This window comes from Motacilla alba, chromosome 3 (genome assembly GCF_015832195.1).
Source record: "Motacilla alba alba isolate MOTALB_02 chromosome 3, Motacilla_alba_V1.0_pri, whole genome shotgun sequence".
Lineage (NCBI taxonomy): Eukaryota > Metazoa > Chordata > Aves > Passeriformes > Motacillidae > Motacilla > Motacilla alba.
The window spans coordinates 93,175,850-93,203,655 of NC_052018.1; the positions used below are offsets into that span (position 1 = coordinate 93,175,850).

The window sequence follows — 27,806 nt, forward strand, 5'->3', positions numbered from 1 at the left end:
CTGCCATAAGAGAAGCCACAAAAAGTTCAGATGGAGCTCAAAGTCTGTGACACAAGTATTATATATTCTATGTTGTGGGTGGGCAAACAAGTGTCCAGAAGGATTTTATTTTCAGCAATCCTAAAATGAATTGATGAAAGCAAGTCATGGAACCTGTATAATTCATAACCTCCTAGATACTGACTATGCATTCTTCTCTCAAAGTTGAAAGTATATGGTAGGGCTTCACCAAGAAGAGTGAATATAACCCAAGGGAAGGGAAAAGAAAAAGTTGTTTTCTCTTTTTCCATTTGTTTATTGTGGATCACTCTTTTCCTTGTCAGTGTGGGGTTTGATGCAGACTGTAGCTGATGAGACTACTGGCAGGCATATGTTTGTGGAAATACCTTGTGTAATTTGAAGAGGGAAGAAATTTTTCAAGGATTAAGAGAATGGAAGATGGGAAAATGTTTTATTTCCCTCCCTGAAAAAAACAATTGACTATAAGTTACCTTGTGTGTCTCAGTACCAAGAAGAAAACACAGGGAAACATGTAAAGTTTAAAAAAAAAAAAAAAAGCAAGGAATGGAAACACAGCACATATGAGCACAGTGATCATTTGAGATCAGATGATAAACATACTGAAAGGGGAGGAAAGGACAGAGTTTAAAAAATAGCTGAAAAATAAAATATGTTTAAAAATCATTATGTCACCAGATACAAAGAAAATCTTTATTCCTCATCTTGATTTACTAACACCAAAGTATTCTGACTACTAAACAGAAAGTTTCAATGGAATCTCAAAGATTTAGGTAGGATAAAGGCTAAAAAGAAAAATTTTGTTTGTGTAAGCAGGAGAAGAAAACAAAGAAATTCAAGGCTTAGCACTGTCATTCAAGGTAGGAGCTTTGCCAGAGCCAGCAAATATAGGGAAGGCAGTATTTCTAAGAGGTTAGAAGCAGAAACTGACAAACTGAACAATAAAAATCATATTACATCATAATCACTAAAATTATTAATCACAACCTAATTTGGTAGATATTTTCCTATTTCAGGTTCAAAGTATTTCATAACAGATCACTGGATTCAAACAGCTATGGATACAAACATGAATTTGAAAGAGGGAGGGGGTTCTTAAAACTACAAAGCCACTGTTTGTCAAGGTCCTCTAGCAACAATGCCTTGCTTTCCATTTGCTTGATTGCATGATTTGCATAAGATCAAATGTAGGCAATTGTGGACATGAAAAACAGATCGCTCTCAAACACATTAGAAACAGATCCACAAGCATTATGTGGAACTGTGTTACAAGGAAATGCACCCCAGTGCATGGAAAACTCAGTGATTAATGTCAAACAAAGTATAATTTACAATACAGGGTGTGAATTATATGTTATTTTACAATTGATTTCATGTTGTTGTGGGACAAATTTCATTGATCTCAATTTACAAGATGAACCCAGTAAGGACACAATTGCTCTGTTTAAACCTACAGCAAAACCTGATTTTTTTTTTCTTAAAAATTTGCTTGATCAGGTTATATTCCTATCGGTTCCACAAATACAGTTCCCTGATTTTAATTTAAAGATCAAATGTTTCTTATTTCAATATTTCAATAACTACTCACTGAAAACACTTATTTCTTACCAATACAAAGCTAAGCCTAGAAACTACAGAACTTCACAAATGGAAAAAACCCTAAATTCAGGATTTGGTCTTGTTCTCATTTCTAGACTCAGAAGAGCGAAAAACACAAAAAGACAAATAAAAAGATCCTTTTTTGAGGGTACAGGATTCCCTCAAGTCATCACATTAACGTAGAAGGTAGACAGAAAAATAATTCTGCATTTTTCATGCTAAAACAGAACAAAGGAAGAAAACGAAAATAAAATCCCACATATCTGTTTTAAATCCATTACTTACTTTCCCCAAAGAAAAAGGTGGAGCAGAGGGAGAGGAAGGATCAACCTGCCTTTTCATCTCTCTGACCCCAGAGGCAACACAAACAAACTAAATCATTTTCTAGCTCACATGTCAGCAAGAGAATTGTCAACTGTAGTGACTATCATTAAAATCAGTATGTGCATACCGCTACAATTATTAGATATGTGGGGTGGTTGGAACTTCCCACACTAACCAATTATATTGGTTGGTATCCCTCCAGTTTCTAATTACCACCTGCATAAGTCTTGAGAGCACAATCAATGCATGAGACAGAAAGAATAAAGAATGACCCCGTTTGCATGGTCAATAAGAGCACTCACTTGCTTTGATCAAATTTAATGGGTAGTCATTGAAAGATAATATGCAACACTACAGTGCTACTTTTAGCATGAAAGTTGAGAGATGTTACCAAAAAAAGTACAAAATCATAATTAGTACAGTCAAAAAAAAAACAAAAACCCAACCAAAATTAAAGATTTAACAAAACATAAGCTTTCCCATTTAGCTGTCAGAATACATCCCAGTTCAAAAATAACACAGTAGTAATAGCCGCAATTTTTTATTTTATCTGTAACTATCTTAACGCTCTTATTAAATTCAGATTTACTACAAGAGAGCCACACACCCTTCTTGTTCCCCTCTTCCTCCCTATTTCCACTCTCCCTGGTTTCAGGCAGTTACTGTAAGGACCAGAAATGACAACGTCCTGTCTTGGTAAGCACTCACATGTCTTAGGCAAGGAACCTCACATGGTTTCTCAGGAAAATAATTCAGACAATAGTTATCCCATTGCTGTACTCAAAGGAAAATGATCCAACAACATTGTAGCAAGGGATTGTAAGCAGCACAACAACAAAAACCTGCTGAGAGAGTCTGAAAATTAAAAACTTCCAAAGAATTCCAATCACCACATGGTTTATGTAGGTACACTATACAAACACTTCAGCTCATTACTTACCTCCTTACTCTGTTCTCTCATCTTCTTTCTCACAATCTGGTTTACTAACTCATAGTAACTTAATATCTAATTAGAAGATAAACTCCTTGAGACCATAAATTTTCACCACCAAATACAACCATGTCCCCTTCTGATTTCTGTACACCACCAAAAAATCCGAAACATCTAATTCATATGCTAAGTGTCAAGATTGCATTATCAGGCTTGTTCCATCAGACATGACTAGCACTTCTCTGCCTACCACCATTTCCTGAAAGCAAGCAACAACTCATATTCAACTTTCAATACAGTATATTCTGCTCTCTTTATTTATAAATTATATTGACTTAATTATATTGACACTCAAAGAGCCATCACTAATGTACAACTTTCTCTGGAAGGGTATTATACTAATGCTGCATCATTTCATAGATTTGCAAACCCCACACCACACTCATCACTTACTTAAAAATATTTCAGAAAAAAAATACGCCACACATGACACCCCTTAGGTACTTCAGGCAACTCAACCAAGACAAAGAAAGTGGTAATGTACCTAATTGTGTAAATTAGCAATGGATGGCCTTCCACACGTGCAACTGGCCCTTTAGTAGAAGAAAACATCTATTTTTCAAGATAGCAGCAAATTCTAACATATTAATTAATAACTAAGAATGTACATGTGATTCAGTAATGTTGAGAGTGACAAAATTTAAATAATTTTGTGACACCATTACAAACAAGTGCAAGTAATAAAAAGCAACAAAGAAACCCAGGATCATATATAACTCTTTTCAGGAAGGACTGTAAGCTGTTGTTCTGCTCTAAGAACAGCAGCAAAGACTTTGACATAATGGCACATGGACAAAATAACTTGGCTTCCAGCTGGGCAACAAATGCTGATGTGTTTTAGAAACTATTTGTTCAGCAGTAAATAACTCTGGTTTTCCAAATTACTTATAAAGGAAAAAATTCTTTACTGGGAGGGTGGTGAGACACTGGAACTGGTTGCCCAGAGAAGTTGTGAATACTCCAATCCTGAAGTGCTCAAAGGCCAGGGTGGACAGAGCTGTGAGCAACTTCGTCCAGTGAAAGGTGACCCTGTCCACAGCAGGTCCCTTCCAACCCAGGATATTCCATGAAATCCTCATTCCTTTTGAGACTTATGCACTTTAGAAGAATTCAAGGAACTTCCAGGTTCCATCTTGGGAAATAAAAGAGTGTAGCACAAAACCATTTAACTTATGGGAGCATGAAAACATAACAGTTATTAGACTGTGTAGGAAAGTTTTCTTCTATGTAGAAGAAAAGCCCTTTGACACAAATGTGAAACAAAAGAATCTTTCATCATTTCAGTTTCCAATGATTTCAAGAAATTACTATATATTTTACAACCCTGAAAATGGTTCCATTTTTGGAAAACGGACAGCTCCGAAGCACATTAAGGCTTTTAAAGATAATTATGTTTTAACAGCAAAGATTACCAAGTTTATTTGCCTTCACATTTAATAACAGTGTCTCTTGGTTATGCTCTTACACCCTTAATTGTTGCACAGTAAAACTTTTTGCTGTTTATTGTCCCAAAGTCTCATAATTCTTTGAGCCAAAACTCATTCCTCAAAGTTAGGTTTCATCCTGACCAATTCACAAGGCCACATAAACATCCATTCCTGATTAATGGGTTTCATTGTTCCTTTTTATTTTAGTAAAACTATTTTAATTTTAACCTTCCTTAGTTAGGTACACATTTTTTATTTACACATTGTTCCTATGCCTATTATTCATATCTCATTGTAAAAGCTGGAGAGCAAGGATTCCAGTCTTTCATTGTAAAGCCACATGCCTGAGATAGCTACTATCTAGGCTACTAGATAGCTACTATCAGGCTGTTCTTACTCCCCAGTTAGGACACACTAGCTTGAAATCCCAAAGGTGCTCAGCTGAAGAAAACACAAATCATGTGGAGTGCCCCACACCACATGGTTTAGAAAAAACAGAAGGGACACATTTGAGAAGAACATTTAAACTTCTCTTCAGACTTCAGCACTTCCACCTAAATTGCTCCGTGACTCTAAGGACATTTCATGTCACTGACCACAGAAGAATCACAGTGTTCCTTGGAATCCTCCTTCCCATAACATCCCTGATATGTTTTCCTCTGACCAACCAGCATTAGCCACCATGAGAAAAATATGGAGGCATTTTGGAAGGTTTTTTGAAAGCTTCTCTTGCTGCCAAAATGATATAGAGCCAGTCAGTCAGTGCAAACATTCAACATCAAATGAACCTACCGAACTTCCAAGTTACTTCTTTGCTGACTAGAAGTAAAAACATTCACTGTGTCCCTAGTTTCCTTCAACTATAAAAGCTGGACAAATAAAATTAGTTTGAAGGTCAGAGGTGGGGGGAATCAGAAACAAGACAAAGCACATTAATTTTTACCAGGCACATGGAGAGAAGTAATTGTTGTCAATAATCTTAGTCAATAATTGTTGTCAACTATCTTAGTTTGACATCCCTCTTCTTCATTTCTTTACACATCATAAGGAATGAAGATTTTAAGATTTAAATGAAGACTTCCATTCACTAATGCTTCCAATCCATTCACTGTATTTCTTATTCCAGCTTAAACAGAGATTAGTTGCTAGTATAAATCATAAGAACCATAATGTCTCAGTCAATGTTTAGCCCAAAAAGTGAAAAAGGAAAAAAAGCACGGTTTGACCATTTTATCGCTGTATTACTTCAGCTTTATATTCACAACTGGAAAATATATTTGCAGTTGGCAAATACACTGCAAATTTGAAACTCAGATACCTGTGTCTATAAAAATGGAACTGCTCTGGATTCACATTAGTATGACCAAGAACCCTTTGGCTCACCAGCAGAAGTACATCCTGTATTCCCCAGTAATTCCAATCTTGCTGCAGAGGGAGAAACAAAATTCAAACCTACCTAACATTTGGTGCTGAGGTAATTGTATGAAGTGCCAGGCTGCCATTTTTACAACCCACAGAACAGCACATGCGAATGTGCCACTGCGGCAAGTAAGATGTGGTTATATATGAATATATGGTAAGCAACAGCAACTATTACTATCCATTTTACATAAATCAATCATGCAGTCTCATCTGGAGCAGCATATATTACAGAGTGCAGAAATAAAGTCTGTCTGGAAAACAGCAGTGAGAGAGTGAAGACTTACAAACACTTTCTTAGGAAGAGAGGCTACAAAGAAACAACCTCAGAGAAGGAAACAAAGAAGACACACCAAAGAGGGGTATAGGATAGTAAGTGCTACATAGAAAAGCAATTAGGATGCTCTGCTCCCTTGAATTCCGTTTCAATACTAGAAGGGGGGTGGGTGGAGGAAGGGAAGGGAAAAGGACTTGCAATAAATTCAGAAAGTGGAATTTTCAGAGACACTCACCCTACCTAAAATTGCAGCACATCTAATGCTGACAAGATGATTCAAGGTTATCTTTGTAAATCTAACTTGAGGGGAGAAACATTAAGCATCAATATAATATTTTTTTAATTACTTATGTAAGCATCACTGTAATTTGCAAATCTGTCCAACATTACTGCTAGATTTCTATACTTCTCTTTCTGTATGTGAAACAACTTTGAACTCTTTAACACTGTATTTAATTTTATATAGGTTTTTTCTGCCAAGCAAAGAAAAAGAGGGATGGGATCAAAGAAATTAATTTCCAAAGTAAATATTTTGACAAAATTTAGACAATTTTATTTGTATATTTTTCTTACTATATTTTAATATGCATACTAAATTACAAAATACCATTTTAATGCCAAAAAATTGTCTTAATCAACAAAAGCCAATTCATTAAACAAGTAGAAGCTTGAGAAAGCACACTCAACACTAGAAATTGGAACCTAAACAATAAAACTACAACAAGGCCTCTTTGAACTGCCATCAACTACAGGTTGATTAAATTAAGGATTTATAGGTTGTGAGTTTTATTTAGCAATATCTGCATTTTACACCCATGATGAGTAATTTTTTTCACCATTTTGTACAGACCCAGGCATGTTTAGGGAACAATTCTCACCATCCAGGCAAGCCATCATGTGATTTAAGAGTTTCTGTAGAAGAGATAGTATCACCTTCCTAGGACCAGAACAGCTCTGTACCCCTGAATTATAGTCAGAGGATAAAGGAGTTTGCCAAAACATTACTGGAATGCTGGAACAAGGATAGTGGGAGGACTCAGCTTCTCAGCACTGCTCCTAAACAAGACAATTTATAGCAAGTTAAATCTGTTGCAAGACTACAAAAGCTGAGCTAGTTTTCCACTGACCACAAAATAAGCAGCACAGTAAAATACACTGTATTTCTATCTGCTCTTCTCTCTCCTTAGTAGAAAAAGCAGCCCAAGCTGCAGAGTCATTAATATGGTCAACATGCAGTTGGGCAAAATTAATTGGATCCCTTATTTTTTTGGTTTTGGGGGTTTTTTGCTTGGATTTTTTTGTTGTTTGTTTATTTGTCTTTGTTTTGGGATTTTGTTTTGTTTAATTTAATTTCATATTTACTTTCAAAACACACACACAAAAACAAAGGGGAAAAAAAGAAAAGCCCAAAGTTTTTTTTCAAGCTGACATGTTGCACTACCCAGTTATGGCATGTAGTGTCAGTAATGCCATCAGATAACAATACTGCCACAATCTGATGTGATGCATTAAACTGGGATTACCAGAATAAATCACGTTTGTGGGTGCACAGATCACAGGTGGTGCAGTCAGCTGCTCTGTATTATGGCATATCTATAGGATGTGCAGATTAGGATATAATGTCCAGAAGCTTGCTCTCATCTGTGAAGTGCTTTGCAACCATAAGTCAATAGTAAGGAGCCACAAAACAGTTATAATGGCATAAACCATCATCAGGGAAAAATACAAATCGATCAGTGCCAGCAATATAAAAGGAAGAGCTTGCATCTGTCCCAGCCTCATAAATTCAGTAGTTGTTGCAGGCTTTTCCTCTGTCCCACATGTACTTTATTAACAACAGTAACTATCATAAATAACAATAATGCAGAGTAGTTTATTTCAAGATGAATGCTCTTCTTATTATCTGTTGATCTTATACTTTATTTCTTACATCGTGTCTGTGTTCCTCCTGTTAATGGGAGGGGAGAGCTAGCTAAATTTATTGCTTGAAGTTTATGCCTTTTAATTGGCAACAGGGTGTTATGCCCAGAAAGTTGTCTATGTAGGCTCACTGAAATATCTGCATACCTTAACCAGCATGTTAAGCCTCTACAAAGGAGGCACAGAATTTACATTCTACTGTGTGCTATAAATAAGTAATAAGAACAGATTAGAATTATGCCTTTACGCCTACTAGTGAGAGTGAGATGCATAATTCACAAGTGGCAAACCCTTAAGAGGCTTTCATATTTCACCCCACCCCTCTCCCTGCTCCAGTCTTGCCTGTGTAGAACCCACTACATTGTTCAGTCCTGCTGTTTCATAATTTTAATTTTTCTTTTTCAGGATAAGTGGTTTAAGTTTTATAATTACTACTCCTTTCTTGCAGGAGAACAACTGACACTATGTCAGTAGTCAGTGCTGGGTATATGCCCACATTATGTTACATTATTGGCGTCATCTTCATGAGTTTTCTTGTGAAACTCAGGGACACAACTAAGATAACACATGACTTGCAACTGAAACTTCCCTATGCTTCCCTAGCACTGTCCGTTGGAGCAGGTCCAAAGCAGGGCCAACAAATTGATTAGTGGGATGGAGCACTTCATTTATGAGCAAAGGCTAAGAGAATTGAGATTGTTCAGCCGGAAAAGACAAGGATTTGGGGTGATCTATTTGAAGCCTTCCAGTACCTGAAGGAAGCCTGCAGAAAGACAGAGAGCACATAGTGACAAGAGGGGACGGATTCAAACTGGAAGAGAGTCAGTTTAGATTACATTTTTTATGAGGAAGTTCTTTACTCTGAGGGTGGTTGAGGCACTAGAACAGGTTCCCCAGAGAAGCTGTGGCTACTCCCTCCCTGGGAGTGTTCAAGGCCAGGTTGGATGGGGCTCCAAGAAACCTGGTCTAGTGGAAGGTGTTCCTGCCCATGGCAGGGGGTTTGAACAAGATGATCTTAAAGGTCCCTTCCCACTCAGGCCATTCTGTGATTCACAGTTACCATGACATACTGCTGCTCTAGTAGGACCTCCTGGAGTTACAGACTAATCTCCATGGCGATTCACATCCTCAGCTTCTCTGCTGAGCCTGAAAGTACCTGTTGTGACCACAGTTTGTAAGATAGCACATGAAGGCCACAGATTTTGCAAAAACTGTGGCTTTTCCCCACAGCAGTTCTACCTCCAAAAACTCTGTTACCTGGAGACAAGGTGTAGAAACCAGGATCTATTTCAGTCTAGCTGCTTTACTGTTTTTTTTGGTTCTGTGGCTGCAGCACAAAAATTTTGGTTCATGTAACTCCCAGAGAAGCATAACTAAGGAAAGGCTCTTTGATGAAGAAGTTTCCTTGTAATCTCTCTCAGCTGTTTTGAACTTAGACTATTTATCTTCCTGGATTTTCCCTTTTTCCTGCATACAAATATTTTAAATTATTTTCTAGTTCTATTTACCATTTGTTTATTTTGCCTTGATCTCTGCCACACAACTTCTTTTCATATTTAAGCAAGACTTGTACCTCTCTTTTATGCTAACATTTCTAATTTATTAATCTTTTTATCTATTCAGTGTATCTCACTTTGGTTTTAGTTTTACTTGACAAGCTTTCTTTGCAGTTTTCTCTGCCTGTAAACATAGGAGAAAGACTTAAATTGCACATGTATTTTAATTCCCAGTACAATTTAACAGCTTAAAAATTGTTATGTGACATTGCAACAATGATATTAAATCCCAAGAGTCATACCTCAAAACATTCAAAACACATTAGTTGAAATGTTTAATCTAACATCTTTGAGCTGATGAAAAGGTTAGCGTATCAGCTCATGATATTTAAAAATGCTTGTCAATTGGATTCAATTTTTGTTCCTTGATCAGAACAAAAATTACTAGCACTATTAAAACTAAGTGACCATAAATAGCTCCAAATCTGAAGTTAATGTGAAATTCAGCTTTCAAAAGGAAGCTATTGACATACAGCGTCAACATGGGTAACTTTCCATTGTTGATAATTTCCTTAATTTTCAGCATTTCTCCTAGAATAGACTGAAAATGTCACTTATGCATCCTTTGTGTGAACTCCCCCTGTCTAGCCAATGATCCTGGATAGGTGAGACACAAGGATCCAGAACGTCCTAATAAACCAGATTCTCTGGTCACCTCTGAAAAACCTTACATAACCATATAAATACCCAGACATGCAAAAAAAGAAAAATAAATCAAGATATGCAGACTGGAAACATGATTTAAATGTACCTCTGTAATCATGGAACCTGGCATGTCCAAAGCAGCCAACACAGAAATAACAATGTTTATCACTCAGCTTTCTATCCATCTTAGGACCACAAGTCTAAGCCTTACTTAAAGCACACTAATCTGATGTTCTTCTTCAATGTTTAGCTTTATGTTCACTTGAATATTTTTTCCCACTAGTTAATTTCCTGGTAACCCATCGCTTTAATGTGTCACTCGATTTATACAATAAAACCCATGGAAATGAAAGAAAGAAAAAGAAGAAAATCCCCAGCAGTTTTCAGAGTCCAACTACAATATATGTAGAATGCTTCAATCAGAAATAAATCATCATAAAAAGACATATTCCATGGAAGACTAGTGAAAAGCATGATGGAGTTCAGTTTTGGCTAAAAAAGGCTATTAAGCTTTATGTAAACAATTTAAGCAATCAGTGTAGAAGACTAAGTTACATTGTACTCAGAAAAGCCTGTACTTACATTAATTCGTGAAGTATTTTAGAAATGGAAGTTCTAAGGAAGTTTCTCAGGCTTATTGAAATTATAAGTCCGAAACACCTGCAAAAATCAAGGATTGCCCTTTACCATAAATCTGCCTCCTTACAACTTTCTGGTTTTTCAATAAATAACATGCTGAAAATATGTCAGTAATGGTGAATGACTGAACACCCTCATGGTCATGGATTTAGTAAAAGCAAAGGAAATGGGAAACCCTAGAAGTTCTGCTGTGGTGTTACTTGCCTGTACATTTTCATAATTTATCAATATTCCAAGGTTAAAGGAATGCTGGGGTATACCAGGCAGAGACAGAACGGTCTGTGTCTAGCGCTAGCCAAAAAAGAATACATGTACTGCTCTGTCAAATTATCACAGCTGATAAACCAACACACTTTTTAATGCAGAAGCGTGGAATAAAATACCTATTTCAAATTAAATATTCATCAGCTGTTCAGTAGTTCAGGAGACCAAATGTTCCTAAATTAATAAGGAGAACTATGAGTATCTTTTCCAGGGCATAAGGAAAAGCTGGAAATATCAAGAGGGCTGCCTCACTCTATCCAAGCCTATTAAGTTATGGCTAAGTAAGGTGTGTCCTTGTAAATGGATACCTAGAGATTCAAGCAGAAGCATCAAGTTTGGGCTTAGTCCATCTGTGCAATAGGTGTCATATCTTTATTTACCTGAGACCAGTATTACCTAAAACTAAGCATAAATCATTTACCAAGTATCTCAGAATGATCCCGGCAAAACAAAAAAAAAATATTTTCTAAAAGGGGAGATGTTTTTCCTGATCTATTAATATATTATTTATAATTGCAACACAAAACCTTGCACAGTTTCTGGTGTTTTCTAAAGCATTTAATGAGACTGTGACTGGATGAAAACTTGTTTTAAACAATAAGCTTATGTGTCCACTTTATCAGAAAAATTAAAACCTGAACAGAAGCCACCTTTTTGTTTTACCAGCTTCAGGCAAACCATAATTACCAGGCATACTGCTAAAAATAAGATTCCAAAAAAAGTACTTCAGGCTATGAGCACAACATGGCCAAGAAAGCATATCCTAGTTCCTGCAAATCTTAAAGAGTTTGCATTATATTTAGTAACAAAAACTGGTCACCATTAGGCAACAGCTCACAAAAACAAACTATGGCACTTGATGTGAAGCTATCTAAAGACAAAAGACAAAATGGAGAGAAATAGATTAGCCCTTCAGAAAAATCCAAGAGCAAAGCAGACAAGATTTGGCCAGTTTACCCAAGAGAGGTTCACACACACAACGTTACAAGAACTTGATCTCAGAAAGTAGCAAAATAAGAATATGCTATCTAATTGCACAGAGGGTATCCAGGAGAAGACCTACAAATCCACATGCCAGTGCAGAATACCTGCAAGGCAATTATATGTGGACATTAAGAAGCAAGCCCAGCTGATGGATTAAAAAAAAAGAAAAAGGGCTATAAGGTTGTAAATTCACATTTTACAAATTGAACTCAATGAACTCTTCATTTAAATGTGTCCTTCTCTGTAGACACTGTCTTCTGAAGATATCTTAGCATCTTTAAATCTGCTTACCAACCTAGATATTGAAGGAGAAAATACAGAACAAAAAGCTTACAGATGCCTAATTCTGACAAATATTTTGAAGTAATATCACAGAAATAAATAATCTGTGAGTTTTACATTTTTAGGGGCTTTCTTTTCTTATCATGGAATTTAGACAAGCCAGGAAATCAATGCCTTTCTTCTCTTTGTTTAGAAAACAGAGTCCATAGCCAAAATAATTCTTATGTGCCAGAAGGGAAAGGATAGAATAAACACTCTCCCTGTTCTACAGCTATTAGCTCTGGAGAAGCTATTTTGCTCCAATTCACTTTGGTACATGTAGAAGATTGGAAGGTCCCAATCACTCTCATTTTATAATTTGTGTTGCATTTTAATTTTTAGAAAGTGGTACTCAAGTAACCTGATAGCTCAGCAATTCCAGCAGGGTTAGCGTGAGTTCTCTCCTGGCTTGCTGTGTTACCCAAATCTGATCAAAGGACAAGGACTCCAGAAGCTTGTCCAGCTGTGGCTTTATAATGACACCATTAGGTTTTGCTCTATAATCAAGGTCCCTAAAAGTCTGTGTAGCTTCAGGCTTAATATCTGCGACAAGGTTAACTGAAATCTGCAGCAAGGATAACTACTTTAGCAGATTGTATCAGCAGGAAATATTTAAACACTATTTAAAAGGATTTTAAATAAGCAGATTTTATTTAACACTGCACTAATACACTGCAATAGAAAATGATACAACAGAGCTGCTACAAATAAACATAATGCTTTTACCCTTCCCCTGCCCCCCTCCCCTCTAAATTCCCCAGATGTGTATTATTAAGTCCAACGAGTGCACCAGATCTCTCTGTCTGAGTTTGAAATACTGGAACGCCAGGCTCAGACAGCCCATTTGCCCTTTGGTTTTGTGCCTGCTGAATCTGCATTCTGGGTCTGTGGAATTAATTACAACAGCGCCAGTCACCAGCAATGTCAGTGTTGCCACTTCAGGTGTATCAAATGTGCCTCCTTACATGCCTAGAACTTTCAGAGGAAGGCAGCTTCTCCTGTAAGGCTGGTGTACCCTGCCCTCTAGTGCCAGGTGCACCTCTAGATGTTCACTTAAATGCATGCCAGGGCCAGAATAAAGCCTAGAGCAGCAGGCATTCTTCATAAGCCATCCTGTATGACTTACCAGCTGCATATGTCGGCCTGGCACTGTTGCACAGTAATGCAAGACCCTAAAATAAGGGTGAGACACTGGGCCATGTCTCATTGGGTCATGTGCAAGATGTTCCAGATAACCAATTCTAACTGCAAAGAAGTGAAGACTGACTTTTACTGCTCACCATGGTGCTAAAGAAGTCTCTGTTCCACAAAAAAATGAGGAATTGTGACATTCAGGGTTCTAATATCTATAAATCTAGCACTAACATTGTATTTGATAGCAAACAACTCTTTCAAAAACCTGTAGTAAAAGAACAGACTGATTACATTCAGTAGTTATAATATTTCACTGCCACCTGAAGATGGAAAATAAATTCATACCAGAGGACTACAGAATTTCTTTATTGTTTGTCCTTTTAATGCAAAAGCTGCCTGTCATCCTTGAGCAGCACCTAAAACAAAGGAAGGCAAATCCTTAGGGTTAGAAACTGTTGTTCTTAAACACGGCTATAGCTGAAAACTGTGAAAAGTAACAAAGAGAACCCCTTAAAAATAAGATAAGGATTTTCTTCTGAGTGGTTCAGCGTCTTGCAGTGATACATCTTACTGCAATTATCTTTTACATGCAACTTTGTGGATTTTCTTGCTCAAATTGTTTCACTTGGCAATCAGTGCAATACTGATATTATGATGGACTCTGCTTTTATTATCATGAGCTCTCATTTAAAATGAGCACTAGCATTCCTGGGGTATAAAGGACCAAAAACTTTGCCAATTTTTCAGTAAAAGGTAGTCATTGCACATGGCTCTGCATGATGTGTACTGTAATCACTACTGGTTTAGAGCAACATAAAACATACAGGTACTAATTTGGGATTCTCCCATTTTTTAAGTTCAAATATGTTAAGCCCTGATTGAACAGATGTCAAACATCTGTCTCTTCTTCACAATAAAACAAGGTTGCCATTCTAACCTGGTTTTGTGAGATCAGCCTTTCCACACTCTGGTCAAATAACAATTTGAATAAGCTAAAACTTAGTTCATGCTCTTAGGAAAAAAAAATTGTGAAGACAGCTCTTCTTCACCTTGTCCAAGGCTCTCCTTAATATTTTGCCCACAAACCGGGTACAAAGTACTCTGTCACATTTTTTTATAAACTCTTGGACATGCAATTTAGGATAACTCTGCACTCATTCAACTCAGTTGAGGTTCTGCCCTTGTAACATAGGTGACATGATTTCTTTCCTGAAAAACTGGAAACACTTTCAGGTTGGCAGAGAAAAATAAGTTTCATACAGCTGAGTCTTAATAAGAATATCTTCCTTTTAAAGATTCATGATGAGAACCATTAGATTCTGCTAGGAAAATTATATTAACACAATTTGTTAACATTGTCAAGTACCTAGTGCTGCAGAAAATGCAGACATACGTCCTCAATGCCAAGCTCAGAGCTAAGATAGATTCGTACTTTGTCTTGTTTTGTTTTCTAATGTATCCACAAAGTCATTTCCCTTTGTAAACATGTTAGACAATGAACACCATTTCTCAGTCCATCAAATGTTCAGCTTTTAAGAACACAGGAACATTTTGCTCTAACCTTTTTTCTAAAGATTCTTCACATCAATAAGGTTCACCACCCACAACCAAAAACAACAACAACAACAAAAACAAAACAAAAAAGCCAAAACAAACAAAAAAACCAAAACCAAAAAGAAACCAAACCACCAAAACCCTGAGCACTAGGGTCACATCTGATCATCTCTGCTTATGCTATAACATTCTGCATTTATTAGATCACCCTTCTGTTGGTGGTATTGGCACCACCAGCTCAGGCCACTGCAGTCTAGTACTTTTCAGGATAAAATCCACCCTATTGCCCCTTTCATCTAAGACAGGTAGAAAATTTCTGAGACTAAACAAAAGAGAAAACAAGAAGCGATACCTTGCATAAATTTTAAAATATCTTTAAAATAATTATATTAAGAATTCTTCACATTTCAAAGTAGAAACTTTGGTTTTGACTGTGAGTGCTTGAATGAGAAGAATATTTTCCTGTTGCCAGGGAAAACCAACTCAAATTTTCCTAAAATCAAAAGCCTTTTTAAGATCAATATGTTAGGAGTTCTGAAGATAACTGTACAAGCTTGTCCAGCTCCTCACAGCTGGTAGTCATCTACAGATGACTGAAGGTCTGGGGAGCAGAATCCTATTGCTACTGTTCTCCTCAGCTGCAGATGATGGTCTTGGCCACAGGAACTTCTGCACTCACACACACAGCAACTGAAAGCATAAATACACGGGCATGGATTCACACACCTGAAGTTCAACCTGCAGCCTGGGACTATTTCCTCCAGGCTCATCCCTTGAAGAGATTAGGCTTTCACTGGAATATAGGATGTGAAATACAACCCAGATTGCATGAGCAGGTAGAACATACACCACATAAAGCAAATGCGTAAAGGTGGGAGGCAGAAAAATCACAGGCAGACAGTTAATACAGGTGTTGCAGTAGAGGGGCTGGCTCATTACAGTGTTTCATTACTCACAACACAGAAACCAAATTTGTCAATATGGAGGAAATATTTAAAGGCACTAATGGATGATGGATGCCTAATGGGTCTCCTTTTTCAGTGTGGTAAAGTGTACATTTGCCATATGCGCTTTTAAAGGGTTTCCCTTTTAATTACAGCTCAGCCCCTAGAGAAAACAAACACTTGAATTTCCATGAAAATCAATGAGTATTTCAAGCCCTCAACAACTGTCAAGATCAGAAATTAATCTAACAATATATATGCTATTATGGTGTTGAGAAAACATATCCCGCCTCAAGTTATGGATTGATTAGCCTAAACTGATTACAATTTCCATGGTCTGAAATGGAAGTCAGTAAAGTACTAATTTTTAAACAGAATTTATGTCTTCTTAAAAAGAAAGGTTTAGAAAACCATCACATTTCCACTGATACAGCACTTCAAAAACACAGAAAGAATCTATGACTTTCTCGTATAGACTACTGGCCAGGAATGAAGTCATATAGTTCCTAAATGAGGAAAATTATTTTGGTGAGTAAATAGGAAGTAGATATCAGAGACAATGAACTTTGTCTCTCTGTTTAGGTTCAATAGTATATTATGTTGTGGTAATAAGACACCAAAATTACTAGCATAAATGCTGAAAATAAAAGGATAATTATATGGAAAAAGCCAAGACATGTATAAAGTAATACTCCAAAACCAAAACCTCCAACTTTTCAAACATAAAACTGCAGCCCTTGGGGAAATAAAAAAGAAGATCGTGTTACACCTCTTTTAAATCTAGCCGACAAAGTAGTAAATCTTGGGCTCTGAAAGGAAGGTCAAATTAAAGATATACACAGATCTAAGCACAATCTTGAATAAACTCGATTCACAAGGACTGGGATTTCTAGTGACCCAAATCCCAGCCTGCTGGCTCACATTGCCACTCCTCCCTCAGGTAGAGGGAGAAATTGGCAGCTACAAAAATGGACCCAAAGTAAACAGACTGATCTCCAAACCACGTAGAAAAGAGTGGGTCTTGCGGTGTACAGCTTATGGCAACATGATCTGATCCAGCCTTCTCCTTGGAATAAGTTAGGACTTTCTGCTTTCTTTAGATCCATGTCTTAGGTTAATTGAAATCAGTCATTAAATGCTCAACAGGATCAATAATACAAAAATTTCTAGTAAAATACAAACAAATATTTTCTACATAAAAGCACCAAGAGGTTCACTAGAAAACTTATGAACCAGATGAGATTTCGTCTGACCACTTCAGCTGAATGTATTCTAACATATCACTCAAGATTTAAGGGTAGAAGCCTTCTGCTTTTCTATATTTTCAAAGAAGAATTACAAAAATTACTTGACCATAATTTCTATCAATAAGCATTCATTTTGGCTATAATTCAGACTGCAAGCAGACATGAATCTAAACCAACCAACCAACATTATGGTGAACATTTCCACAAATGTTTTATATCACTTGCCCATTTATAACCAGGTTGCAGATGAACATTTTGGTTAAATGATGGACCTATGATGAAATTTCAGTAATGATTTTAGTAAGATAGGAAGCACAACTATTTGCACTTCAAAAAATTTAAGAACAGTGCTATGATATGGCAATGAGAGATTAATGGAAATCTTGCAAAAAAAAAAAAATATAAATAGCACTGCAAGAATACCAGAAAACTGAGGAGATGGGGAAGAAATTAATTGAACTTACACTTTTGATAAATATTTATTTTTTGCAGAAGAAAAATGCACACTAGTTTGAGCTGTCATTATGCTAACCTATATCCTATTTTTCATATTATTAGTAATACATAATGTGGTAGTTTATATTCAAAAATAAAACCAGAATGTATATACCTCATGTATTTATCCAGAAATACACTAAGGTTACTATGGTTACGAAAAATCCATTACCTTTGAATACAGAATGAAAAAGTTTGACTTAAAGTGTGCACTATTTATTATAGCGATCATCAACAGCCTTCAGGAGGTTCTCTAACTGGATTCATTTTTCAGTGTCAAAACTGACCCACCACACCAGTACCTTATGGCCTGTGCAAGGCAAAGAAATTTGAACTATATGAATTTTTAAATATGTTTTATACTGACTCAAGATGCAGAAATGGCTTTGAATTTTAAGGCCTTACACTAAAAAGAAAGTAGGGCCTTGGTACCCTTTTCCCCCCAAGCTGTCCAATATGAAATGCTTTCTTTTCTCTCGTATGTACCAAGATACACAAATTCTGATGGGTCCACAATAGCGCTTATGCTGTGGCATGGCACTTCTAGCTCTGTGTTTTCTTTTCTGTTTTTTGATTGTTTGGGGAGTTTTTTGTTTGGTTTCTTTTGTTGTTGTTGATGTTGTTGGAGTTTTTCTTGTTCTGGTTTGGTTTTTTTATTATTATTTTTGTTGTTGCTGTTTGCACAATGTCTGAACAAGTAATTTGAATAATTCATTAAATTACACCAATTACATTAAAATAGAAAGTCAGATTACCATGCTTCACTGCATTGCCAAGTAACAGGCACTTAACTTCAGTGTAACAGTTTAAGAGTATTGATATAATTTGGCTATTGGCACAGACACAACTATTATCAGAAGAAAACAGATTATTTGTTTATATTTTTCATAAATGATTTAGAGGCTATTCAGGTAAGCAATATGGTATCTCTCTAATTAAGAATATTTAAGCAAGGCTGTAAGAAAAACTATTAAACCTGTATATAATTTCTTCAACAGTTAGCAGTTTACTTGCTTTGAGAACTGGATGGTATGAGATCGAAATGTTGTAAAACCATTAAAAACATGACTCAGATCCTGTGAAAGAGGCACAAGATTTAGCTACACCATCCATGGTGGTGTCAATTTCTAGGAGTCCAAACAAAGAGTAAGATGCTTTAAAATATTAAACCCATCAGGGTTTAAAGTGCATCCAGCCAATTTTAGAATTATTTTTCTTTTCTCTGAAATAAGAAAGTGTCAATCACACAATTGTTCATTGCAACCATGAGATATCCATGTGACATGCTACCTAGCAGAGAACTCACCTTTTACAACATACTTAGTTCCATTTCCAGAGTAAATTGGTATCCCATTCATATATAAAGTATATTTTGTAATAATACCATTTGGTGTTTTGGGTGGACTCCAACTCATCAGCAGGAAGGTGGGAAAAGATATTGCTGTGGGTGATTGCACATCTTCAGGGGCTGGTGAAAAAATGTATTAAGTTATACTATATTGTCTTTCCACAAATAATAAAGAATTTCAATGAGAAGCTACTACCAGAATGATTTTTGGTAAAGCTGAAATTTCAGAAAAGATTTTATATCTGCAACACACCAAAATTTTGAGAAGTCTCCTATATTATGTGAGGATTTCTAGCCAAACAGAAACTTCTGTGAAAGACAGCAACATACTCTTTGCTTTAAGAAGAATAATTATGCTTCTATAATTTCATCTTTCCAACTTGGTAACACTGATCCAGGTGAGAGGTACAGGATTTAGTGCAGTCCTTTTTTAATACAAATTATTTTCTCTTCTTTTATGGCTTTTATTCCTAACTAGGAAGGGATCATTCTAACCACCAATGCAGGTGATGTGTTCTTAGACACTACCCCTTGTTTCAAACTTTTCATAATTCAATACACTTAGTAATGTTTGTTTAATGTAGATTTTATGTATATAATATACTGGAAGTTGGCAATGGAAAATAATTTGAGAGTCAAGTTCTTCCACTGTTCCAATGAGTTATACATTAGAAGCATAAGGAATCCCAGTGAATATTGCAAGGGGAGCAGAGCTGAGGCCTTAGTCTGGGAGAAATATCTTATAATTTACAAGCTCTGTGCTAGCAATTTAAAACAATAACTAGCAGTGCCTGGCAATATGAAAACAATATAAAGTAACAAATGTTTCAATAGGGAAACAGGGATAGCTGGAGGGTGTGATATGGTGTCTGTCTTTTGTATCACCAATTTATTGTTTCTAAGAGCATGCAACAAGCGCATGCAAAAATAGAAATTCCACTCACTAGCTTTTTGTTCAATTCTTCTGAGGGATAAAACACATGTTCCCCATGGCTTTATTCAATCTCTGGGGAAAAAAAAATCTACTCTTGCCTAAACCACTCCATTATGACAGGTAAGGATTTTTGCTTTATTCAACTAAGCTGAGAAAATAGGACATAAGCAATTTATTTTTAATTACTATGTCACAGCAGAAAGAAATACACAAATATTGAAATAATATGTTTCATGTTTATATCACAGGGTCCATTAAGTATTTGGCTGTCAGAGGCTGCACCCTTCATGGACAATGCCACCAGACAATCTCAGTCAGTTTATCTTGAGCATCCAAGAGGCAGTAACTGAATTTTGGTTTGATTGGTGCTGCTGGCAGTTACTAACATGGTCATGCCAAAACTCTGTTCTAGCAATGTTAGGCTGCAATCCTCAGCACTGTCCTCATCACAACAACACCTTGCACAACAACCTGCCTTGGCAGCAGTTAAATACTTCAGCATCCTTTTAATTATTACGGCTATAATTCATATGACTTCATGCCAAAATTCTACTTTCTTTATTGGTACTGTATTACAACCTAGTTTACATGAGAAGATAAAACAAAGAACTGTGGGAGGGAGGGAATTTTGAAAACTACTTTGCATCATGGAAGATTAACTACTGTCCAATAAATACATGTCGAAGTCTTCATAATTCTAGTGGTGTAGATTTGGAGTAACTGATTATTTTAACTGGATTAATACGGCTTTAGGAAGACAGAACCAGGAGATGTGAACTTTATGTTTAATTGAGAATGAAGTTGGATATGTCACTGATATTTTTGGGGCATTTGTTCTAGTAATTGATGTGCAATACCTATCAGCCTAGACTCTAAAGTCAGAACTGAATGCATTTTTTCTTTCTTTGTGCCCTAGCTCTCAATGCAAGCATAGGATGTCTTAATTTACACTCACAACCTTTATGTTTGAGCACAACAACACGTAAAAGTGTTTAGGAAAAAAAAAGGGAAAATCTGAACAGCAATTAATAAATAACTCAATTGGCATTTGGCAGTTTCATCACACTGAAATAATTGTTGCCTATTGCTGGTGTTTAGTGGTTAAAAGAAACCATGGAAATCAACCGTTTGATTCTCAATTTCATACTGTGCCATACAATCAATTCTTTTTAGTCAGACTGTCTCTAGATTTACTTCTGAGCCCTAGTAAAATGAGGAAGCTTTCATTAATCTTTCAGATGCTTCATATTAATGACAAGGCTCTTGCATGAACAATGTAACAGCAATTAAAAAGCCCATTAATCTGCATTACAGCTATTAAAGATGCATGTCATTAAAGGGTATGGAGTTTGATTCATTTTCGCACCCCCCAAAAAATGGAGCAATTATGGTCTGGCAATGCACTTTGTCATCAAATTAGGTTGGGGTTTTCCAGCAAATGGCTTTGCAGCGTTTAGCTCTTCTCCTGTTTTATTATTCATGACTGAAATGTGGAAGTCAAGACCTTTGAAATTACTTTACCTTCTTGTGGAGTGGAGATGTTCAATGCATGCAAGCTCTCAGTACAGCCAGCCAAAGTGCAAGCAGTTAGGGTTACAGCATAGTTTGTGAAGGGATGCAAGCCCCTCAATACGCCTGCAATACAAGAAAACAAGGTGTTATGCATGTACAGTGTACAGACTGACTGCATGCAGACACATGCAGAGGGAAAACAAACTTCTGTATTATGGGCTACCACTGTTACAGGTGGAAAAGAAAAATTATTTAAGGTTTCATTCCTACTATCCATGACTTAAATTTTACAAAATAATTTAACAGCAAAATATATTTCATTCAATTTTCAGTACTAAATATGCACCTGTGTTTCTTTAGTCGTGCTCACTGACATAGTTACTACTTCAAAACCGAGGTGTATATTTTAATGTGACAATGAAGGAGTTTTTTCCTTAATCCCTGTCTCAAAATTTTTTCAGTTTTTAATTTTATTTTTCCAAGGAATTTTCATTGTCTCTCAGAACAAGTTTTTTTTTTTTTAATGAGTCCTCTCCAATGATGTCCCTATTCATCCATAAATTGAAATCTCTTTTTTATTAAACATCCCACTTGTCTTCCATTCAGTAGCAGCATATAGACCACACATTTGCTATGCTAACAATAGTAACATAATTCAGGTGACAGGGTACCCAAGGGTTTACAAGAATAAAAGATCTAGAGCCTTATTCTATTTCAGGTTCTGCTTATGTTAGTGAAGTTACTAAATTCTCACACATCAATCAGCTCCACGTTATAACAAATAATAATCACTGCTTACCACTTCAGGAAGTTTTGCAACGTTTTGAACTATTGTATACAGAAGGATTACAAGGGGAAAAATTTAGTTTAGAGTCATTTAAAGAAACATTGGCAGTTCCCACTTCAAAGTAAGTCCAACAAAAAAGTAATATAAAATGTAAATACAGAAGTAATTAAAAGAAGGTCAATTCATGCCAAGTTTTATTTCAAACCATGTTCTCACCTTGACTATCAAAGCTCCAGCAAAATCAATGTGGTGCTTCATTAAAACAATAAAATTTACAGCAAACTATGTTATTTCAAAACTGCCCAACACTGGGATTTTGCAAATCAGCTTAAAAAACAACAGCACGTTAAAGAACTGTAATTTCTGGCCAGTTGTCCTACAGTAGAAGTCTGTGTACATGTAATGCTGAGGGGATTTTCAATCAGGTAGACAAAATTAGTCCTTATTAATACTCTTCACTGGGTTACTACACTAACAGAATGCAACATAATTGCATTTCATTAAAAAAGTATTTTTTCATCTCATAAGCCCTTTATAATCACAAAAAGGCCATGGAGAATTTTATGTTGTAAATTACCAGCTACAGCAAGAAATTATTATTTTCTGAGTAGAACCATCAGTCTGTACAAGTTTATATTGTGTTTAGTAAAAGGTGTGTTCATGTGGAAAATATGAGATTAGCTTTCACTGAATTAGTAACATTTATGCTTTTCTTGCAATCAATCAAAAATTTCAAAAGTTGGAATAGCAATGGTCTTTCTATTTGAATTCTCTGGGGTGCATTTCTACTCATACAAATGGAGAGATATTCAGAAGTAATCACTTTTTACATCAGAGTATTGTTAAAATAAAACCAGTTGACCAGCATCTGTTTGCTCTGATTATAGTTTTGATTTTGCAAATCCCCAGTGAACAGTGGAGAGCTCTACTGACATCCAATCTAAGTGTGACAGGAAAGAAAAATGCTGTGTCGGTCACCACCAAAGAAATGTCCCTGTAATCTTCCTGTGATGGTCAGAGAATAGTTTTAAGAGCCATCAAAAAGATAGGAAATAATGTTTTCATAGAATGGTCTGAGTTGAAAGGGACCATAAAGATCATCTGGTTCCAGCCCCCTGCCATGGGCAGGGACACTTCCCCCTAGACCAGGTTGCTCAGAGTCCCATGCAGCCTGACCTTGAACACTTCCAGGGACAGGACATCCACAACTTCTCTGGGCAACCTGTGCACTGCCTCAACATGCCCACAGTAAAAAATTTCTTCCCAATATCTAATCTAAACCTAAACTCTTTCAGATTAAAGACATTACTCCTTGTACTTTCACTACATTCCCTTGCAAGAAGTTCCTTTTCAGCTTTCTCATATGGCCTCCCTTTAGGCATTATACTATGCCTATAAAGTATTGGAAACTACATGAAATTGTGCATCACAGAAATGCCATTACTCAAAACACCATCTTTTTACACAAGACAGTATTGTCGCTTATTTCCAGATCATAGAGGGTTAAACCCAGGAAACTATAAAATGTGCTTGGGGAATTACCTCCACAAATAAATACAAGTAGGAACCAAATCCTCTAACTGTGACATTTGCAAGTTCCTGGCCAAGAGGAGCATGGCATCATATACACACCATCTCCCTATTCACTCTGCGGTGCTTTGGGAAGCAATTTAGTTTGATTTGTACATTTAGCACTTGTAGCATTTGTTTCTTATGAAGCAGTGAATTAATGCTCTTTGCATTTCCTCACAGAAGACATTTCATGGAAGACATCCTGTAGGGTTACCAATGGCTTCAAGCACTGAGAGCTGCAGAATATCAGACATCCAAAAAGATGCCAGGACGTGTAGAAGGTTTGGATTGGACTGTTTGGTTTACTTTTGACAAAGTAGGGAGGTTTTATATGAAGCACCTGTAGCACAACAGACTTCCCATTGCATAGGTAGGTTTGTGAAAGACAGAGAATTTGCATGGAAAAAAAAGCAAACAAATAAGCCCTTTTGCTACAGGAGGTTTCTGTTTAAAAAATTCATTCAGCAAAGGCAGCAACTTAAAAAATATTTTTTCATTTCCTAATTAATGTTTTTCCTTCACGTGTACTCTTGCACTATTTTTTTCAATAAAGAAACAGATGTGCATAGGTAGGCAATAGAAAGTGCACAGATTCTATTTACGTACTTCAGCAAACTACTTTTTTCTCAGCTGCCATCCTATCTGTTTGGCCAGCATCCACTATAATCTGTTCTCCTTCATTATGTTAATCTGTGGGCGGAAAGATTTCTGTCATCTTCAAATCGCTTGTACAGCAATGGTAAACACCTTGGCCTGTCTGTAATTGGACAGGTGTCTGCATTGGTGTCACCCAGTTTTTAATTCAATTAAAGAACTGGCTGCTCTGCTCTCATTACCCACTCATTTCCCCTGCACTTTCAGTCAGTCAATGAAATTTACACTCAGCACCTGACTATGCTGAAATACAAAGTCAGCAGTCCCACAGCAAAGACCATCACTGATACACATGAATTAATTTAAAGAACAGCAAAATAAATTTTGCAGTAAAAAATAGCCTATGATCCAATGAAGTTGGCTGACAGCTTTAAAAAAACTTTCCCTAACTCCTCAATTATCACACTCTCAGACTGGCATCTCTTGTCTATACCCAATATTGCTGATCTGATAAGAGTCCATCAGGCTTTCCAAGATGGGGTGCTAACAAAGCAACATTTGGCCACACTTGCATGCATTCTATTAATGCTAACAGAAGAGAGGTGGATAAATTGTCACTTTGATCAGGAGATAGAATTAGAGACATCATCAATATTTAAGAAGAGGGTCGGCCTCACACATTTGGGATATAGATCCCACGCATTCAGTCTGCCACTACAGAGCAGCTGAATCTGCCTAAACTCAAAATTTACATCATAGACTACATTCAAAGCCTTGAAATCCACATGGGGAAGTGGAGATGCTAAATCATTTTAACACACCACTCCTATCTGCCCAAAGAACCTTTGGAAATAAATTAAAGTTCTAACACAGACATTTTGACACAGTGACCCCATGAAACTGAATAATGTCATTTGTTAAATATGAATGTAAAGTTAACAGTCTAAAAGAGTGATCTGGAATCACACCTAGAACATTAAGCCCACTTTATATGCAAAACCAGTATTTAATTGTCTATACTTTTATTTAAATGGTCTTTAATTATTTGCAATATCAAAAGTCAAGGTTTAGAGTTGTGCAAGAGAGAAAATGCTGGGTTCATTCTAATAGTGAAGAGATAACAACATGGATATAGACAATAGCAAAGGGGTTTAACAATGAATTTATGGTAAAATGGGTGTGCAGGCTAGTCAGACATAATTGCATATTTAGGTTGCCTCCATTCAATGTTTTAATGCATATAGTATATAGGAATATTACATATGCAGCTTTTTTTCCCTTCACTTCTCCATAAGACAGATATTTCTTTTGTTCAGTACCTCTCAAAGGGAGTTCTCATACATTTAGACAATACAGCCATATTCCACATATTCCATTTTGAGTGGAAAACTAGTATTTCTCACCAAAACAAAAAAAGAAAGAAGAAAAAAAAAGAGTTACCACTCCAGTATGAGGGCTAATATTTATACTGTTCATAAAAATGAGCATATGATTTTGCCAAAGGGACCTTTCTTTGACAGATTTTTTCATTGTTTCATCCTTAACATGCTCTTTCATGAGGACCTATTTTGAAATACACCTACTGCAATTGAAACAACACTTGACTTTTAGATTTACCTTAATTCTTGTTTAAGTTTTAAAAACAAAAATTACCAAATCTCTCCTCCCCAAACCCAGATTATTTAGTTAACTTCAATGCCTGAGGTCAAACAGCATCTGTCCAACAAAGTCACTTGTGTGTCGAGATGCATCATTGCCACAGTACACTTAATCACAGTCCACTGATCAGAAGAGGAAGTCCTCAACTGACTTTGTTTTTGACAGATTGCAGCAAAAACTGTTTAAGTACATGTGTCTTCCACATATGCAATTCTGAACCAAAAGCCTGTGCACATCAATCTGTCACATATATCTGTATTTTTAAAGCATCTTCTAAATAAGTATAATATGAGTCTTAAAATGAAGAGCTACTCAACAGGAGGGCACCTATTCCAAGTCTTTGCTTATAAGAACAAACAAAAGTTTCACTTTAATTATTGCATTTAGGTGGTTTAAAAGACCCTTTTTTTCCTAACAGAAATGCTTCATAACAAACCATATGCCAAACAAGTGCCACTGTCTTTGAAGATGCAATTCAGTTTGCAGTGGTTCAAGGAAACCTGTTACATTCCCCATAGCACAGAGAACTCTCCAGCTGTTTTTTTTCGCAGGAAACCTTAACCGAGCAGTGCAATTTTGCACCAAGAGTTACTTAACCACAGAGAGAACTGGTTTTGTAATATCTATCACTGTTTAACCCTCAATCATTCCAAATCACTTAATCATTGCTTATTTTCTACTGTATGATTATCTTTAAAAGTTTGTAGAGAAACAAAGCAATACTGTTACTTTTTCACAGATTTTTAATATGTCTATAAAAACATAATAATCCTTTCTATCCCAAAAACATTAAGAAATTTACTTCTTTTTACTACTAAAAATATGGGTATGTATCTAAGAGTTGATGTAATTTTGATAAAATGCTCAGATTTATTTAACCACAGAATTTACATTTTGTAGGAATAAATTTATACAACAGCATTGGACTGTAAACAAGATTCATTTAGGGCTAAACTCAATCAAGTTTGAATCTTAATATTGTAGAACATTAATATAATTAGTTTTAAAATTCATATATTGAAAAATATGCCACTAGTCTACTAAAGCCAGCTAAATGAAAGGAGAAGGGAACCTACATTCTGCCATTCTGACTTAGAGTCACTAGGAGCTCAAGCATCACTTGACAAGTCACAGAAACCTAATGGGCACAGACAGATCTATCAGCTACTCCTTGCTGCAGTAGCTGCCCCAGTCAAACATTTTTATCTACATATGAAGTTTTACAACTTTAGAAATTTGTCTCAGCTTGGAGTAGGGATGTGGGAGTCCTCCTAGCACTCTGGCCTTACATACATTTTATCTTAGTTGGTTTACAATAATCCCTTTCTATAAATTTTAAAAATCTCATTAACTGCAGTATATGAATGCTTTGAGTGTGAAATATTTGTGCAAACCAAGAGCTTTCAAGTCATTTCAAGTGCATGACAATATTGCCCAAGCAATTCACCAACAGCTTCACACAGCAAACTTTCCGTTGCTGGTAAACTGCTCATTTAATCCCAGACAGATGAAATAAGCCTGAGAGAAACCACATTTTCTAATATCCATCTCGGACAAGGACCCCCAAATCCCATCAGAGGGACTAGTTAGGGTTCAGAGGCCAGTCCCAAAACCACAGGCTGCTTAGGTGGGGGACTGGCAG

At 36.3% G+C, this 27,806-nt stretch overlaps 1 protein-coding gene across 6 annotated transcripts in view; it reads right to left on the minus strand.

Annotated features, from left to right (window-relative positions):
- The window catches only part of USH2A (usherin), a 374,988-nt gene that overhangs the window by 190,895 nt on the left and 156,287 nt on the right, over positions 1–27,806 (minus strand). For 5 of the 6 annotated variants that reach the window (XR_005256607.1, XR_005256606.1, XM_038134130.1 and 2 more), the window contains exons 31-32: positions 21,562–21,675; positions 19,065–19,226 (exon numbers count right to left, since the gene is read on the minus strand). Coding sequence is in view for 3 of the 6 variants with exons in the window: in XM_038134130.1 (XP_037990058.1) it covers positions 19,065–19,226; positions 21,562–21,675 (276 nt within the window). In the remaining 3 variants the exon portion in view is untranslated. Of the gene's footprint in view, positions 1–10,758; positions 10,837–19,064; positions 19,227–21,561; positions 21,676–27,806 lie in introns of all 6 variants that reach the window. The other variant, XR_005256608.1, reaches the window with a different exon arrangement.